Here is a 20,668-nt window from a genome sequence, read left to right as displayed (position 1 = left end):
TTCAGATCAGGTTCTGGTTGTAACATTTTTGTCTTTTTATGTAGGCTATTGATATATATGGTATAAGGGTAGCTCAACTCCAAAGGATGTGTAACTACCATGATAAGTGACTTTTGACCTTGAACTTTGACCTCAAGGTCAATTTAATGATTCTTTTTTTTCTGGAACTGTAACTTTTGTCTTTTGATGTAGGCTTAACTGCTGCTTTTGATATTTTGTATGAATGTAAATCAATTCATGAAGATGTGTCATGCACCATAGTGACCATAGTATTGTTGACCTTGAACAAAGACTTCAAGGTGAAAATGATTTCCATATAAACAAATTTTTGTTTGCAGGTCTTAAAGTGACAAAAACTTTGCACACATGATAATGCTATGACTATCCCACACTTGTAAAATTCAAAGTATTGATAACAGGATGAAGGTATTGGACAGACCCAAAAAGTAACTACACTTTTCAACTTATCACTGTCAGGGTGTTGTATTGGCCAATTACGAATAATGAAGTCATTAATTCTGCCAAGTATTTTCTGAAAGAAAAAATATTCGACCTAAAATGTTACAAGTACCAGCAATTAGGAAGTAGTTTTCAGACAGACCAAAAAGTGATAACATTACAACAGACAACTCATGATTATTGGTTCTTACTTCTATAGATTGAATGTAATAAACAATTAATTTCTCCAAAGGCAACAATGGTTGCCTTTTTTCAAGATACAGAATCAATCCTCCCTATATATTGCTCCTTATTCTAAATAGGGACTATGTTGCGAATACTTAGATGCTTTCCCTTTTGGGGCCCTAACCAAACGCTGAAAAGATACAGTGCAAATGAAGCATCTGATTTACACTAATCAGAGATCAGTAAAGGGCCCAGGATATGTTAACTGGTTCTTAGTTAGAAGTATAAACTGAACAAACACAGGTTTGGGACAAAGAACCACAGTTTAATATTTTCTTTGCATATCAATAAAGCAATACATGTAAACATAATTACAAACAAAGCAAATTCCAGTTGAAAATCTGTGGTACTCCTAACACAAAGTACATAATAACTGTGAGTTCTAATAATAAAAAAATAACATGCACTCATATGGACCTGATTAGCCATAATCTCAATTCTGAATACCATGTTATGTTCATAAAATGGTTGTGCCAATACAATCTGGTAACCTATAGATGTAATACCACCATTGATTTTCCTAAACAGTCCTTGTTTAATTTGCACTTTTCAAAGAATTGTACAGAATTTTTTTTTTTCAAATAAAATATACTTTCTTTGACACATTATGTGTGTTAATGTGCCTGTTCTAACTCAGGAGCCTGTAATTCAGTGGTTGACGTTTGTTTATGTGTTACATGTACATATTGGTTTTTCAATCATTTTGTGTACATAAACTAGACTGTTAGTTTTCCCCATTGAAATGTTTTACATTGACATTTCGGGGCCTTTTTATAGCTGACTTTGTGGTATGGGATTTGCTCATTGTTGAAAGCAGTACAGTGACATATAGTTGTTAATTTTGTGTGTCATTTTGTTCTCTTGTGGAAAGTTGTGTCATTAGCAATAATACCACATCTTTTTTTTCCATATTTAGCATGAGTAAGGTCCAGCACTAGTACTATAGAAAAAGATGAAACTGTACATTATACATTGCATGTAAGAAACTAACCATCACTGGATATTAACCAATAAAATTTTCCTACGCAACTGGATGTAACTTTCTATGATTTGGTGGTACATGTGTATTACATCAATAACAAGTTATTCCTCATTACATGTAAAATATTTAGTAAAACATGTGACTGTTTTGGCATTAAAGCCATGCTCTAACAAAATAGATTTGAGGCCATTTTCACTGTCTCTGTTAAATGCTAACTGTAGATGTTTCAGACAAAGTCCACTGTGTGCTAATCTTCTAGCTGTAAGCTTGGTGATGCGCGAGTCCCTTATCAAGGGAATGTAAGAATCTGTTAGCAAAGCTGAATTGAATGGAAAAACATCCTTTTCTGAATATTCAAAGTGCGCAAGAAGTTGAAATAGACTTGTGACATCAGCACATGCATTGTGAGCATCATATTCTACACCAAGTAATTTTGTGACCAATGTTTGTTGTTTATGATTTCCTATGTCTTTAGTTTTGAATTTCCTTCTTGCCAATTTTATTGTATCATTGCACCCATAAATATGTAACATGAATTCTGAAAGAAGACTGTGCTGACGTAGTTTGTTCATCAATATGGGAATGTCAAACGAAGCAATGTTGTGACCGAAAAGAATTGGTTTCTTCTTTTTGCTGATAAACTCAATAAATTCCAGGAGTACAATCTGAATATCTCTGCTTTTAACTGGTTTACCATGATGGTACATCTGATCACAAGAAAAATCAAAAGTCAATCCTGTTATTTCTGATGATTTGGGTGAAATAACCTCCCTAGGTGATACATACTCATTAAAAACAGAGGTTCCATCAAATGCAGCCAGCTGAGTTATATCAGACTTCCTTGATAATCCTGGAACAAAAATAAACAAATATTGCATTAATAATTAAAAGTGTATCTATCCCGAAATGTGAGATGACTTGTTCCATATATCAAGTTTGGTTAAATTCTGCTTTAAATACTGTTTTTGTCATGTTAATTTTTTTAATTTAAGCGGCAGCAAGTTTTAAATGGTGGACTCTTTTAAAAACTTATGGCTTCTTGAAAAGCGCATCCAAATTTATGGGAGTCAAATTTCTTGATTACAAGAAAAATTGTTTCAATTTCAGCAGGTTCTAATTTTAGCAGTCCACCCTATTTTCACATGAACATTATATTGCGATTTCATTTTCATCTAACTTAATTATATTTGTCAAGTTCCTCATGAATAAAGCTAAATTTAAATCAAAGCCTATAGTGTATGCTGTTAAACTGTAATCCATGTCAATCTTAAGGGACTTAACTCCCAACAAACATCAGTAATATATCACTTTATTCCAAGATAATCATTGAAGCATTCCCAATACAATGGAGGTTTACTTCGCTTTATGTTATGTCACTTTCATCTATTTAACTGAATTACAATTACATTGTAAGCTTATTTCACTTACTAACAATAGCAATGTAAGTTTTAAGGTCATGGTAACTTTATTCCAAGCATCAATATTTGATTAAAGAATCACTAATAAAGTCATGAAAGTAGGCAAATCATGTATCTTGTGTGCCATTATTTTAGCCTGATATCTGTGATTCAATTTGTTTGTTTACACTTACCTGTTGTTTCTAAATCAAAAACTACTACTGATTCTTCTCCTCCAAACTTCATCTTCGATGGAATAGTTTCTGTGTCAATATGTTCTTGCACTTCTATTTCTCCTCAATAGGTGTCTCCCTCTTTTACTGATTCTCGCTGATTATCTTTCAATTTCTTGGACTAGAAACAATATAAAAAAATTTAAGAACAATTATGGAAGAAGTGATTCAGATCTATGCAAATGCACAGTGGGATCTTTAGAATAATTGCTATTTTATGTTGAAACATTTAATGTCTCCTTCCAATCAAAATTAAGAGCCAGAGAATTCTCCATCGGTGGGTTTTCAACTAAAATGTGAATAAACTTTAAGACTTGTGGCTAAGTTTGATCAAATTTGGCCCAGTAGTTTCAGAGGAGAAGATTTTTGTAGAAGATTACAAAAATTTACAAAAAAATTGGTAAAAAACGACTATAAAGGTCAATAACTCCTTAAGGGGTCAACTGACCATTTTGGTCATGCTAACTTTTTTGTAGATCATACTTTGCTGAATATTATGATGTTTACAGTTTATCTCTATCTATAATAATATTCAAAATAATAACCAAAAACTGCAAAATTTTCTTAAAATTACCAATTTAGTGGCAGCAACCCAACAACAGGTTCTCCAATTCATCTGAAAAATTCAGGGCAGATAGATGTTGACCTGATAAACAATGTGCCCACACCAGATTTGCTCTAGATGCTTTGGTTTCAGAGATATAAGCCAAAATCTACATTTCACCCGTATGTTCTATTATTAGTAATGGCGGCCATCTTGGTTGGTTGGCAGGGTCACTTTTAACAAGATACCCCAATGATGATTGTGGCAAAGTTTGGTTAAATTTGACCCAGTAGTTTCAGAGGAGAAGATTTTTGTAAAAGTTAACAGACGACAACAGACGAATGACGCAAAGTGAAAAGAAAGGCTCACTAGGCTCTCAGACCAGTCAAGCTAAAAAAGGCCTACCTTTATTGTGAGTCTTTTTCTTTTGAAATTAGTAGTTGACTGTGTTTTCCTTATCTGTTTACGCCTTCGATCCTTTCGAATTCCATGAAGTATGGTCAAATGTCCAGGAGAGAGTAGAGACTTCTTATTCACCTGAAAAGAATGAAGACATTTGCATGTAATGTATTTTGAATGATTCATTTACTTTAAAGATATAAAATTTAGAATGTAGAGAAAAAAGTACAGATCTGAAGAAAAAAAAATATCTCAAAAAAAATATAATTATAGAATAACTACACATCAATTCACCAATGTATACATGTAGTGTGTGAGTTAATTATCAGTGTTGTTTGGTCATGAGTTAAATATTTTTCTCTATTGGAAATTTTGTATTAGTTACTCTTTTTATAACACTGGCAAATGGCATTTTTCTTCTGAAAATAAGGTAGAAAATGTAAGGAACTATATCTTTCACAATTTGTTTTGATCCAACATCATGAAAAACCTACAGTTGTATGGTGTCAGGGGAGTGAAATAACAACATTTATACACAGAATTATACGACTTTTCAAACTTTCTTTTTCTCTTTTTACTTTCTCTCCTCTTTTTACCATTATGAAAGCTAGTATTATATTCTTTAAACTGTTTGCTTTATATGCATGTCCATTATATTATACTATTATTGTAATTTTATATTGTATTATGGAGATGACTTCATAAGTATGATTTACTTGTGTCTAATCCATTTTGCTTTAATTAAGCAAATAAAATAATTTTAAACTAAGCATACATAATAAAGCCCCTAAATACATTTACCTTGCTTAACCAACCATAGCCTTCATTCTTTTGCATCACAGCTGAAGACACCCTAGCTTTTAATGATTTAGTCCCTCCATAAAACCTGAAAAAATCCCATAAATAAATGTTCAACATACAAACAAAATAGTTTATGCTCCACAAAAGTAAAACACATAAATATGTCTCTCTGTTGCAGCTAGTCCTGGAAAATGACAGTTAGTGGATCGTGACTGTGGGGCATATGAATATAATGGTAAAGGAACTAAGATGAGCTTGAATTCAGAGCTATGACAGTCTTCAACATCAATGACATTGACATGATTTTACAAAACAAATATTCATGTTTTCCATTTTTAATGACAAAGTTAAACATTAAACACCCCAGATTGCATTGAAATCACAGTTACCACACATTATTGGAATACCAGAGAGTGTGTCACTGACAATTTGTATGTGTCTTACAAAAAGTTCTGTTTAAAACTGGAATTGTTTTACTTTGACATTTTAAATTACAACATTGAAGATAAGGAAAATTTGTGCAAACAAAGACTTCTATTTCATTTTTTAAACAGTTGCAGAGATTTTGACCATAATCAAAAGAAATTCTTAAGTAATGTAAGGCATACCTGTTTTTTGGGGCAAAACTAGCAACACTGTTGTTAAAACTTTCGTTTGACTGTGTTGACCCTAGATTTAACAGCCTATCTGCTCTTTCAATATAACTTTGTGCCAACTTGTCCAGCTCTTCCCTCAGCTTGTCTCCAGACAGGGCTTTCCCATTTGACAGTGTTTTCATTAAGAACCGGCCGCCGGCCATTTTGACCTGTTCAATTCAATTTCTGGCCGGTTAAGTTGTCCTGAATAAAAAAAAAAAAAGTCCTATTTTTTTTATGAGATCTTTTTATATTAAAATCATGACAACGGAGTTCGAGGGAGTTCGAAGATTTGTGTTTATATTTTAAACCGACATGCGGTTGCAACGACGATTTTCATTGGCTGTTATTTCAGACTTCCTGTTTGACACACGTGTTTATCGTTGTTATGATTGAATGAATAGCATGTACCCTCGCAGCTCTCGAGTCTTCATTATGTATGTATGTACGTAGATCCCTCCGTTTACAGAGCACCCGGAACACTACATGATTTTTCACTTTAACAACTACCACGTCAAAGAGTAGAAAAGGTTTGGATTACTATGTAGTTTGACAAGATTTGGAACAGTTTGAATGACGTTATAGTTTTACTGTTTAATTGATGTCTACAACTGGCCCCGTCGATCTGCCGGCAACTACAGAGCATCCGAAACGCAGGGTAGTTAAGGCAGTGCCCCGGTCTAAAAATGACCAAAATTGTACATTTTATGTGAACACCTCACAAGAGCTTTATATCTTAGAGTTGTAAACAAACTTTTATGGTCACCTGATAGATATCGTCATTCCGAATTGAAATCATTTTTAAACCACTAAATATAGTATGCAAATTAGGTCACGTGACACGAAAAGTGACTGAAAACGAAAGTAAAAAGAAATGCAGAATTGCAAGGGCTAAAACACCATATTTTTTCGTATGAATGCCCGTTTTGGAATCGCCAGACACTGGAAATATAAAATACTACTGCTCATTTGAATGACAAATCCTTTTGGTAGTCCTACCTTGTAAATTCTAACATCTCGCATCTGAAAACGTCAACTTTCCAAGTTCAATCAATATTTATTTCCGTAATCAATTTATTTTACATAATGAGCAGTACTTTCCTTTTAGTTCGTTTAGAAATCCATGTGCCAGTCAAATTTTTACTCGATCCGTTTAGTTTTAGCCCTTGCAATTCGCATTATTTGTACACACATTTATGAAAATAGAGAAATAAACAATTTATAAAACGTATTAGCGATCAAGAAAAGTAAAATGTGGACGAAACCGGAAAAATACGGAATTCCGTATATGTGTAAAGAAAGACAACTCTGTTGACGTGGCAATAGCCAACTTTTCAACGCGGTAATTTTGTTTTTTTTTATTTATTTTATAATTGTTGGTAGTCCAGTTTTGCTAAATTAATATTTATAAATACATAATTTTATTTATTTGAATTATTTTGCAGATTTCCATGTTTATAGAAGAGGCCTCAACAAGGAAAATATTTCTTCAAACTAAAGTGACTGTATATTTCGTAGTACTATTTGTTTTTATATGTATTCACGAGTATTATCTATAGTTTTATCAATAAATATAAAATACCTTGTATCTGTTTCACTTCTGTTCATCAAGGGTAATACAAACTTGATGCCCCTTCAGTCCTCTTTTCCAAATTCGATATCCTAAATATTTTTATTTTTTGTTTCTGTTGACAGTGTAACCATTCTTTTTTTTATTTTGTATGAAAGCAAGTCTCTTATTTGATAAAACCTTTTTTTATTTTAACTTCCTTTACACTTCCCTCCAAATCAAAAGTGCCACCAGATGGCACTCAGACAGACATATTGGAAAAGAAAATGCAGCTTTTGTGAATTTTTTTTATACATTTGAAATTAATCATTTGAAAATGCCATAAACAGAATGAATTTGTGCAATTTTGTAAAAACAATCATAGCTCGTGCTACCAAAGACCAGACAGCACTCGACTATTGGGAAACACATCAAAACAAACCCAATGAACTACCAAACAGTCCTGAAAAGCTGGTGCCAAAATTTAATACAAATTTCAGTGTTTCAAAAAGATTTATTTCTTATTCAAATATAATGAAAAACTACAGTAAAATGCAAATAAATCAAGAAAAGTTCAGGCTTCTTCTACCAAGAATACAGAAATATGTAACACAAAATACAAAATGGAAAAATGGCAATACCAATGGTCAAAAACAATTGTTTATTAATACATTTTCTATATATCAGTGGATGAAGTTATCTGAAAAGGACAAGGCTAAGCATACTTTAACAGACTGTGAACAGTGTATGGTGTTTGATGCGTCCCTTCTACACAAGTCATCAGAAGTGGTAAAAAAAGACTCACTTGTTGGGGCATGCCAGAATGTGGCAAATATCATCCTTGAAAAGTCACCTCCAATGTCAAAAGCAGCTGAAAAAAATGTTGAAAATTTTGTCAAAGTCTTTACCCCTATAGCATCACAAAAACTTGGTGTAGATATTATCAAAACTGTTTCAAAGGTGATGAAACTAACACCAAAAAAGAGTAAATCCCAAAAGACAAAAACAGCTACAAAAATCTTGAAAAGAAACAACATCAAAATTAAAAATAAATTATCCTCCAATGGGCAGGATGTGCGCCATTTTTTGGCCTCTGGAAAGTCCTTCAGAAAACACGATAATGATCGAATGTCAATGTATTTTGTGACAAAAGCTGAGGCTCAGCAAAAGTTGAAGGTTAAAATTGAGAAACAAAAAAATGCTTTATTAAAGCCAAAAAAACACTATGGTAACTTCGACCATTATACTTTTGAAAAAGAAGAATTCCTATCAGCATTGAGGCAATTCCCTCATGGATCCCATGTTAATTGGAAAAAACTTGGCGAACAGTTTAATCTGACCAACAAAAAAGGGGAAAGACCAGCCAATGCAGGCCAGATATTGATGGGCTTTGCCCAATATAACAAAATAAATACGGACCAGTTCAACATCAACATGCGAGTAAGCAACCGCGATTATATTCAGAGAGTAAGGAGGGCAAAAAAACGATTATCTAAGGGCTTGACCATACCATCAACAAGATCAGCCAAAACTATTAGACAGGACATAAAACATCAGATTGACAATGGAGTGATTGATTTAGGAGAAAAGATTGCCCCCTCCCAGATATCATCAAACTATATTGACAACACTGGTAGGTTGATGTAAAATTGGTAATTTATATAAATAATTTACCATTTGGGAGCATATGTATTGGTTATATTCCGAAGAATTCTCCAAAAAAATAATGATTGATACAAAAATAAACATCAATTTCAAATGGACAAGTGGCACAGGGAGAAAATCTGTAAAAAAATATGACAATATAGAGTATAACAATATTCAAGAATATAACAATAGTATGACAACAGGTGGTGTAAAAGTAATTTCAAGCACAAACAAATCAAGTCTTAAATTGACCAAGCTTGGCACTCTAGAAAAAGTCCTCCATAATCATGATAATATACATTACACAACTTTAATATAAGTGCATAGTATTATTTTTTTATTATCCAAGGATCTGACTTGAAAGTGAAGGGTATTTGATAATTCAAAATGTGAAGTTTTCTGTAAATTTAGGTGAAAATAGGTCAGCGCTTAAGCCTAGTTTCTATTCACAAAAATCTGACCACAAAACTTGATTACATGAATTTTACACAAAAAGTATTTTTCAACGCGAGATTTTTTGTGAAACGAGTCTGAAGAAAAAATTCAGTGCAATCTTTTTGTACTTAATGGCAAAAAATATTGTAAGGTTTCAGTGGAACATAGTGACTCTCTCCTACTGTTGCTGTTTATAGCTTAATCAACAAAAATGATCTAAGTCCATTTATGAATAAGTGACTTTCATAAAAAGAGGTACACCATTTTAACAAATTGTTTTCTTAGATACTAGTATCTGATTATAACAAAGTCTTGTCTAAGTTTGATACAAAGTCAGGATTGTTTAAGAAAGTTATTAAAATTTCAAACAAAATCACCAGAAAAAAAACCTATTTTAATTGATCAGTTAAATATGAGGAAAAGGAGATAAATATTTACTTAATTTACTTCTGAATACTTTCTTATGATAATAAACAAGCTTCTGTCCTAGTTTTGTTCAAATCCAGAATAATTTAAGAAAGTAATGAAAACTTTAAAAACTTTAACCACAGAGTGAATGTTGTGTCTCCTGGCAGAAAAAAAACCAAGTCAATTCATAAGTAAAATACTTGGGTTTGAAAGACAGTTTTTGAAAGTTATTAAAATTCTGAAAAACTACAGAGTGAATATTTGTAGACGCTGACCCTGACGATGTAATGTCAGATTGCTATGTCTGGCTCGTGACAAAAAAAAATCATTCAAGGCATTCAAATATTAACATATTGGACAAATATATACATTTCCCTTAACATCTGATCTTTAATTCTCCAGAAATACATTATGATTTTAAATAATAAAGGTTTTTATACTGCAAAAACAAAAGTTAAGCAAATAATCACAAGAACAAATAATTTCTCACTGGTCAATGTTTTCTATTTCACAGAATTAATCATGAAATACAACAAACTTAAATTGAATATACAATATGAATTTAAAATTACACAAAAAATTGTAAATGAATACACGTAGTATATAAAATTTTACATTATACATAGATGATACAGGATAAGTAAAAGATACAGATTAAATAAACAATATATAATATATAATTAATATATAACAATTAATACTTGCTTCAACTCTGATCACAAATAGTTCTAGATTATAACAGAAATAAAAAAACAAGTATCTGTTTTATAAAAAGATTTTGTCAACAACAAAACAAATACTCTATGGTATAGCTAAAATTAAGTATGTTAGAAACCAAAAAAGGAAAACACTATCAAATGCAGGCTAGATCTTGTTGGTGTTTGCAGAACAAATTAAACATTGATCACTTTGAACAACAAACAATGATAACTGTAAATGTACAATTTATGTATGTTATTGAAAAATATAAAATTTATTTGAATGAGCTTTAGAAACAGGACAAACAGCTAGGCTCTGCTGAGCTTTTCTCCTGTTTCGTAGCGAGTACAAATAAATTTTTTATTTACTGACAATGTAAAGCAAAATTTATTTGTATACCGGTCATTTGTACAAAAGATGGCTAATTGCAGGCTAAATGAATATATATAACATAAAACAAACAGGTTTAAAACAGAGTTGTGTCAAAAACAGGTCTTCACATTATACATGAAAATGGTGATAAAAGGTGTTTAATAACCTAATACAATTACCTTAACAAAAATCATGGTAAAAAAGCACACACAGGTCTTGCATTGAAGATTAAAAAATGAAATCTATATAAATTCATTAATACATCAGAAATCATGAAGTTGTAGGATGTTAAAAAAAGTCTTGCTATTAAAAATTTGTCAACGGCATCAATAAAAAAAATGTGAGATTAGGTTGGAAGACATTTTTAAGCGCACCTGTCCCCGCCTTAACAATTGACATAACCAATTTATGAGGATAAAGAATATTAATATGAAATCACAGTGACACATGTTATACCTAAAAAAATCACACCATATATTTATCTTATTGGATTGCCAAACAATAATATCTTACATACAGGGTATACATAGAAATAAACAAATTGTATTTCACCATGGCTTTCAAAGTTGTTATTAATTAATAATTTGAACAAAATTTCAGGCAAACTGTTAGAGAAGAAAACAACAATCTACAGCAGGAAATTCGAACTTACAAAACTCAGACAGAAAATATTAAATGAACATGCTGAAGGTGGACTGATGCGACTATATGATGATGAACACTATGATCAGTTAACTGCAAATGAATTGAAAGAAAGGTACGTGTATGACCAAATTATAAAAAATCATAAAAATAAGTGGATGTGGTATGATTGCCAATGAGACAAGTATTCTCAGTTTTGCATAGCTATACATAGGCCCCTACCAGGGTAAAATCCAAACATTATATACGATGTAATACAATGCATGTCTATTTTTACATTTAAATCAAATATCATAAATATTTCCAAATATTTTTGTCTTTAATTTGTCAGAAACTTATTATCTCCCTTTGTAAAGGAATATGGTTTAGCATAGTACTCCAACATTTGATATGTATCATACCTCGGGACTAAATCATCAGACACGAAAACAAATTCTAAATTGATCTACTGATCTATAACTTGCCATGATAAAACTAAATACCAAATATCAATTTCTTCAAGAACGAGGAGAAAGGTTGGAAAACTGATTTGCCGTACCGACCAATGAACAGTGCAAACCTTTTGTCCCCTTCAACGTTGTCAGTAGGCGTCTAATAAAAGTTGCATGCTATTTTATCTACAGGAAATTCTACATGTATACTATGTATGATACAAAACATCTGTGACATTTGCATTTCTATTTACAGGTATAAAAGATTAGGACAGCTGTTTACACCTAACAGTAACAGTAATGAACTGAAACATCTGGAGAGGATACGTATGCTAAAATTCTGGCATGACCATTCAGATGTACTGAATCATACTTTTGTAAGCTTTATGCTTAGCATCATTTATGACAAAGCCCTGTACTTAACAAATGAGGAATATAAGGCAAAATTTCCAGAGAGATCCAACCTCGACGTACAATCTGTGGTTGAACGTCCCCACCTTTACATCTTGGGGAGATCCAAAAGCACAAATGATGAACAATTAAGCTTTGTTGCAGAACGGGTCAAAGACCTTATGAATTTAGTTCAACCCACATGTATAAGAGGAATACAAATTACTGATGAGCTCAGAATTTTCAGTGGTGATGGACCAGCACGCCAATTTGAAGCTGGCCAGCAGCAAGGAGGCAATTTTTCATGCATTTGTGGTATTCAAGCAGAAGACCATAGAAATCTGCATTGTGCCTATAATACAACCATGAAATCCTTAGAGGAAAGAAGACAGATTTTCGTCAAAGGTCTGCATTGGAGAAATTTTCCTGAAAATTCATGTCCTCTTTCTCATCTGAAAAAGGATGACATGGCAGATGAGTTAGAAGCCAGGGGATATAACACCAACAGAAAATCAAAAGCTGAATTGGAACAGCACCTCAAAAATGAACTTAAGGGTATACAACGACCACCAGCACTAATGTGTCATAACCCTCAAAATCCAGCAGACACAATAAACTGCTCAAAATATGAAGTTTTAGCCTGTGAACCTCTGCATGACATAACGAACATTGTACAACATATTATCATGGAACTGCCACATCACATTCAAAACAGTGAAGTCAAAAAACAATTAGAAAAATTTAGTCAGTCAACTATTGGGGAAAAAAATCAAATCAAAGGGTCGGATGCAAGACTATATGCAGTTAAGTTGGCGAAATTTATACAAAACCTTCATCAAGAGAAAAAAATACAGAATGATGTATTGAATTTAAGCAATGCCTTGGTAGAAATAATCAACATCTGCTACAGTGGTCATGATGCTAGGAACCAGAGGTCTGTTCTAAGACTGCATAATCAATGCTTTGTTTTTGCTCTAGCATGTCTAAAGGTGATAGGATCCCCCCAAAAAATGACTGCAAGGAAGTTCTATGGAAGTCATTTCCATAGTTTGGTCATACATGCACCTGAAACATACAGATTGCTTTGCCTTAGATCTGTTGTTCCTGAGGAAGAAGAGAGAACATTTGGTGATATTAGATCAATATCAAAAAATACAAGCAATCGTCAACCAGAATATGTAGTTGACAATGCTGTTATGCGGTTTAATGCTCAACAAGAAAGCCATAGTGTAATCGAGTCTATACAGAAACAAGAGTCTGTCATCAGTCAGCAAGCAAAGTTTCTTGACAAGAAAACGAATACAACAATTAAAATTACTGACATCATTAAAAACCCTTATCAGTTTCAATGCCATCTTCAGAGAATACCAGATTTCCTCCTATGTGGCAAAGGCGTGTGGTGGTCTCTTTCAGCCAGCTCTGTGATCTTCCATGATACTGTAGATCAGGATCTGAACAGCAATAATCCACCATTACATAATCTCAGGTCTACAACATTAGTAGAAGAACAAAGTTACTTGTTGGAGTGTTGGGATGAAGTTCTAAAAAGAGTGGAGAAAAGTACAATTAAAATTCCTGTTCATAAAATCAAGTGTTACAGAAATGATCAACTTGTCAAGACTCTCTACACTGACATTTTTGAGGATGAAAGTTCTGATGAAGAAAACACTGGTAGGTGTTTATTATTTAACATAAAATTTCCAAGTAAAATCATTTTAAAGATAAATAATTTATTTAAAATTCCTCATGAAATTTATGTAGATATTCATTTGAAAAGTGCAACACCTAGACTTTATAGGTATAAAATATGGTAAACATACAATTAAGTGTGTATTTTTATATATTTTCTCGTATGCAATTGTTTCATAATGATTTTTTTTCTTTTTCTTATATACTATCTGTGTCAATACAATTATTTATCTTTCTCTCATATAATGCCATCTGTTTCATTACAATGCTGTTAATTTTTTTTTATCTTATCCTTGTATGCAGAGATTTCCATTAATTTTTCATTTGCTGGCAAGCTTTTATTTAAGAAATGAACTGTTCTTTTTGTAACTTCATTGCGGTGTAAAAGTGATGACCGAAGTATATTTTCCCCGCTTCATTCTAAAAATGTGTGCAAGGTCAATTTTTTTTAGCTAGGATCATGAAAATATGAATTTTATCATTTTTCTTATCTAATTCACCTATGCACTTTAATGTCAGGACCTCGTGTTATCATGCATGATAAGTTTTATTGTGTAATGCAATTGCTTAAGGAATAACACGTGATTTGCAGTTAGCCAATCAGAATAACATATTATAATGAGACATACAGCAGATGTAATTATTTGATAAATATAAACTTGGAACATTTTGTGTAAACCACACAAGTCATAATCAATAAATACTTTAAAATATCAATTTTTGCATCTGAAACTACAACTTATCATTAATGTGTCAACATGTGCAAGAAGTACTTCAATACATTTTTTGGCAGTGTGTACAGATTTATTGAAATTATTCTTACAGAAATTATTCATCCCATTGCATCTGCCGTAATCCACAATGAAGAGGAAACTATCAACAGAACTAGGAGTCATGGTAAGTTTCTTGCTGTTGTACACATTTTAACTTCTAAATCTTCAAAAAACATAAGAAAGAATATAAAAGCATGTGAACACCATAATAAATAAAAAGAAAATATAATTTGGGTTGCTGTCACATTGATCTGAAATTATCAATGGCAAATTATAGCTTTGCATATATTGGATTGAATTTTTTTACTTTTGCTGAAATGTTCATTGGCATACATGTGGCTAAGTAACTGTTGTGACTGTCTCAATATCTTTTATTCATGTTAAAACACGAGTAATAATTCACTACTTGGTCAGTTATAAACATGGGATAGTGTAAGTGCTTTCTAATGTGCTGGTCACAAATAATCATTTACTTAATACACTATATCTATATCCATTAAATCATTTGGGATAGACACATGATTTATTACCAATAAAGGTAATAAATCATTACAGCAATGTCCATAAATTAAGGTAATGCACCCTAACATGTTGATATTTTGTGTTAACAGAAACTGATGAAAGCAGTGAAGAATCTGAAAGTAATGATGGAATGAATACAGATACAAGTTCTGAACTGGAAAACTTGGGTACTGTTTTTATAACTTGCACATACATTAATTGATTATTAATCCATTTCATTATTTATTAACGGGAAATGTTCATGAAAATACTATTCTTTTACTTATAATTTCAAATTGCCTTTCTACAAAACATTCAAGATGAAAAGGTTCTTGAAAGCTTTTAAGAATAATATCTACACAAATATGAAAAATAAAGTCTTGTATGATTTTTAATTTTAGTTTCTTGTGTATACTTTGGAGTTTAGTATGACATCCATTATCACTGTACCAGTAATAAGTATGCATATTTTTAAGGGCCAGCTGAAGGACATCTACGGGTGCCGGAATTCTCGCTACATTGAAGACCCATTGGTTGACTTCGGCTGTTGTCTGCTCTATGGTCGGGTGATTGTCGCTTTGACACATTCACCATTTCCTTTCTCAATTTTATTTCATTGTACTTACAAGTGTTCTATGTTCTGTTATCTTGATTTACAGAAATGCTACCTATTGCAACACCAATCATTGATGATGATTGCAAAGACAGTGAACCCATACAGCCAGAAGATGCAGATCTTGAACTGCCACAAATATGCCAATCTGTCAATCCTAGTATGTTTCTTGATGTAATATTCAGTAAAATAAAAAAAAAATAAAAAAAATAATTAATGAAATTAAAAGAAAGAAATTCAGTTCCAGATTAAAACATAAACAGATTACTTTTGTAATTTGAAACATTTTGGAAACTTTCACTTTATACATTAGGTGTCATCTTCTCATTTCTTCTTTTTTCATCATGAGAGTAAGATTTTTAAAAAGACTTCTTATAAAATAGTGTGAAACTTTGAAAGGTTTATTTTTTTTAGTGACTGTATTTGTTGTCTGTATGCACTTTTTATTTTTTAATCTTGGTTTTCTTCACTAATTTGTTCTGCTATCAAATATTTTCCTATCAAAAATTAACTCACTAATTTCATCTGTATAAATTCATTTTTACAGCTCCAACAATTGATGACAAATGTGGTGTTCCTGTAGTAGCGAAAGTCAATTTATATCCAAACCCTGAAAATGATGAAACTAAAAAGTTGTACAAGTCTTACATGAAAGGTAAAAAAATATTTCAAATTAATATATATGATATAAATCATGAAACCAGGTCAAAATCTTAACTGCTAGTAATTATAAAACAGAAGATGAGACAACTCTCCACAAGAGACTTAAATGACACAAATATTAACAACTAGGGGTCATCATACGGCCTTCAACAATGAGCAAAGTCAATACTGTATAGTCAACTATTAAAGGCCCAGCAGTTACAAGGTAAAACAATTCAAATATGAACCTAACCCCTTTATTTATGTACAAAAAATAAACTAAAATAAAAATGTAACACACAAAAGACAACAACCACTATATTACAGGCTCCTGACTTTGGACAGGCACATACATACAGAATGTGGGAAGATTAAACATATTAACGGAATCCCAACCCTCCCCTAAACTGGGACACTGGTGTAACAGTAAAACATAAGAATTAACTAAAAATATCAGTTGAAAAAGGCAAAACTCAGTAGATGGACACAAATACAAACTAATTGAAGGCCATACATTGACCTATAATGGTTTACTCTTTTTTAAATTGTTATTTGGATGAAGAGTTGTCTCATTGGCACTCACACCACATCTTTGGATATCTAAATACTACTAATAATATAATGTCTATTGAAAAACCTTTTTTCTAGATGAAAAAAAAATAGAAAGTTCTTATTTTTATACTTTATATCATGTATATGTATTACAGATTTAAAAAAAAGGAATGATTTTCATTTTTTAGTTCTCAAATGGTCTCAAAAAGAACTACATACATGTACTTATTATCCAATTGAAGTGAATGCAATAGTTAATAATTGCAAAAGCAATACCAGTAAGTACATCTATTTCATACTACAATATTTTAATTAACATTTAACCATACAATTTTTTGAAGCAGCACAGTAAACAATATTGCTATATGGTATTTAGTTCAACTTTATTGTTCTCTCATTAGGACAGAAACCAATTATGGCCATTTACATATTAACATATTATAATATTGATAGTATAAAGAAAGGCAACATGTATACTATTAAAGTTTTAAGTTCAGATGCATAGCCCGGAAAAGATAATGCTACGAAATATGGACATAAAAATAGCCATTACCCACATTTAATAATCAAACTTTTCTTTCCGACATACATTTTAATGGAATAACCATCAGTCAGGGGTACTGCTTGAAGAAGTAAAAAAAAATTTACACATATAAGATAATTTTAATGTTTAAATAATCTCCCTTTAATTATCTTCAAAAATTACATATAAAGGAAATTTTTCTAACAATCCCAACAAAATTCTCAAGTTGTGAGATGTAAAATCATTGCTTTAATGATTTAGGTAAGCTCATATCTTTTTATTAGAGTTCAATGTTTCATCTCATTAATTCAACAAATTACTGATTTAGCAAAGATCTGAAGTATTTGGCAACCTTCAAAAATTGCTCCTTTGGAGCTTGTAAATTAGCAGTGTCAGATAAATGGAATTAATAAAGACATTTGCAAAGGGCAGATAATTAAAAAATATTATTACAGCAAAGAAATCCTAAGAATTCAATATAAGAAGATAGAAGGACTTTTTTTTTAACTTATACATAAAAATATGAATGTCTAAGGAACAAAACACAGCCAATATTTTTTTCCCTATACAAGTAAATATAATTCACTTTAAAAAAAAAGTTTTATAAGTATCCTACAAATTTACTTATATCAGTATATTAATATTACTTTTTCAAGTAATTAAAAATAACTTGTACAAGTAGTATCCCTCACTGACCACTGACCATACAGCACAATAACAAAAAAAGATTGCTTAAGCTGTAGTGAACAATGTATAAACCCCCAACAAAAATGTGATTATTTAATAAACTACTTGTATACCCATTTGCAGAATCCATGGAACTCTCAGCAGGAAACGCACAGATTAGCCACGATAATGTCAAAGACTGTACAAAGCTACCAAGTGATCTTCAATCTAATTGCCAAAGTTGGTGAATTCTAAAAAAAATCAACAACACAAAACTATATAGAAAAAGTTTAAAAGAAACTATCTAAATTTTAAAATATCTTTAAATAATTGCTATAAAAATATAAATGATCTTATTTAAAGAAATATTTCAATACAAATATCTAAGTTAAGGTTATCTAAGATGCAGCTATTGCTCAACCCTTCTTTTACAAAACAATCAGATAAGGACCCAATACACAGCAATATGAACATGTGTTACAAAAAATATTTTTTTTTCAGGACCTACACAAGTTCTATCCAACGCTAGACAAGTTAGCAATTATGCTGCAAAGAAATACACAAAACTTCCAATTACAAAACCATCTGAATGCAAAGGTTTGATTTGACTTTATAACAAATTATTGATTTTTCTCTTTACATTATATATAAGCATTAATTCTATATAACAAATGATGAAAAGAAAACACATATCATCAATTGATCAAAATTTTAAAAAAAATAAATGAAAAACAATTTCGGTCAACACATAATTTTTACCAGATTTTGACAATCCAAAATAAAATAATCAAAATTTGCTGACCCACTGACCCTATTTTTCAAAAATATATAACTGGAACCACACATTTTTTTTTATATGACCTAAGTATAGCAACCAAGTTGCATTAGCATGACAAAAGTGTATTTGATATAACAGACATTTCATTAAATTTTATTCAAAACAGGACAAGCAAGAGGAGCTGTCAAGAGAAAATTGAATTTTGGAAAAGAGAGGGACGATGAAGGTGAGAGACTTAAACTTGACATCAATTTCAGTATTCCTAATCTTTGACTCAGCTTGCATCTAAGCAGAGAAGACCTAGGCCTCTGTTGCACATTCTTAATGAATTATCATATTTCTAAAGATTACCTTTTTCTATGTTTATTTTCAACTTTGGTATTGAACATGTTGAATGGTCTGCAAAAAATACACCTCTGTTGAGGACAGGATATCTATAAAATAAGTAAGTGATATTATGTAAGATGCAAAACATTTCTACTTTATTGTATTACAGCACATTTCAGTGAGTATGTAGCTAATGGTAATATCTTTGGTAAGCTTGCTTGTTAGCTGAACCGTGAAGTCATTGTTAGGTAAGGTAAACTACCCTCCTTTTATAAAGTAGCTTAGTCCTACAGAGAGATAGATTGGTTATCTGTTGGGCTAGTCTACTATTAAAGAAGGGTAGTTTACCTAACCTAACAATGACTTCACGGTTCACCTAACAAGCAAGCTAACCAAAGATATTACTATTAGCTACATACTCACTGAAATGTGCTGTAATAACTTCAATAATCTGTTTTACATGTAATGCTTCAAAGGACTAAACAACAATTATTAAATTATTCATATTCTTAGTAATGTTCATTTCAGAAAAGGAAAATCACCAATGGAAAATGGTTACTTCTAATACAGCATCATCTGAAATTGAGAAGAAATCAACTAGACAAAAAGAAAGCAGCAACAGTATGTAGCTTAAACTGCTTTAAACTGTAATGTAAATTGTTGTTAGCAATTAAAAAGAATTACATTTGGTTGGCATTTTTTTAATTGTCAGTCTTACAAACTTTGCATGTACCATTGTGCTGTAGAAAGCTTGATTGATAGTATAATACTTAGCTTGTCATACATCCCAAACAAAATTTTCTGCACTTCCAAAAGGATTCTTTTATCTGATTTTTCTGCTGATCAGTTGAAATGTTTAACCTGTCCAGTTACTAAGTAGTGTTACAACTTCAATTATATGCAACACATAAGTAGTAATTAGAAAGGTCTATTTTTTTTTTAATGCTGGAAATTTAATTAGAAAGCATATATGAATTTATAATCTATAAATAAAATCCTGACCCTTCTGCAAAAAGACAATATTAATACATGTAACAAGTATAGAGATAAAGATCTGGATATAGCCTTTCTTTCCCCAAATTTATGTGCTTATTGAGTATTTAAAATATGTTTTAAGTCTTTGACCAGTCCCTACCATAGGTTAGGAGGGTAGGAGGGATCCTGATCCCGAAATCCTGGGCTTAAAAACCAGAAATCAAGAAGTCCTGAATTTAAATAAATTTAAATCCTGACATTGGTAAAAAGAATTCCCTGATCCTGAAACTCCGAGCTTAAAAACACCCTTTCCCAGAGTCCTGATAAAGGTCCCCGCCTTCATAGGCGCTTTACAGGAAAACGTTGCCACCCAAGTATCTT

At 31.5% G+C, this 20,668-nt stretch overlaps 2 protein-coding genes across 2 annotated transcripts; one reads left to right on the top strand and one right to left on the bottom strand.

The window, feature by feature from the left end:
* Positions 1 to 928: 928 nt before the first annotated feature.
* Positions 929 to 5,781, bottom strand: LOC139497296 (uncharacterized). The gene is made up of 5 exons (XM_071285485.1): positions 5,649 to 5,781; positions 5,041 to 5,125; positions 4,246 to 4,377; positions 3,258 to 3,417; positions 929 to 2,516 (listed from the first exon to the last, which is right to left on the bottom strand). Exons 4-5 carry the CDS (start codon positions 3,307 to 3,309, stop codon positions 1,768 to 1,770), a joined length of 801 nt encoding a protein of 266 aa, XP_071141586.1. The 5' UTR covers positions 3,310 to 3,417; positions 4,246 to 4,377; positions 5,041 to 5,125; positions 5,649 to 5,781; the 3' UTR covers positions 929 to 1,767.
* A 1,777-nt stretch (positions 5,782 to 7,558) lies between these two features.
* Positions 7,559 to 18,455, top strand: LOC139497450 (uncharacterized). The gene is made up of 8 exons (XM_071285674.1): positions 7,559 to 8,857; positions 11,386 to 11,542; positions 12,115 to 13,919; positions 14,763 to 14,834; positions 15,322 to 15,399; positions 15,871 to 15,984; positions 16,372 to 16,479; positions 18,352 to 18,455. The coding sequence occupies exons 1-8, from the start codon at positions 7,576 to 7,578 to the stop codon at positions 18,453 to 18,455; spliced, it is 3,720 nt and encodes a 1,239-aa protein (XP_071141775.1). The 5' UTR covers positions 7,559 to 7,575.
* Positions 18,456 to 20,668: the final 2,213 nt, after the last annotated feature.

Source organism: Mytilus edulis, chromosome 12 (genome assembly GCF_963676685.1).
Source record: "Mytilus edulis chromosome 12, xbMytEdul2.2, whole genome shotgun sequence".
Taxonomy (NCBI): domain Eukaryota; kingdom Metazoa; phylum Mollusca; class Bivalvia; order Mytilida; family Mytilidae; genus Mytilus; species Mytilus edulis.
The sequence above is the reverse complement of the archived record's forward strand: the minus strand, read 5'-3'. Positions and strand labels throughout refer to the sequence as shown.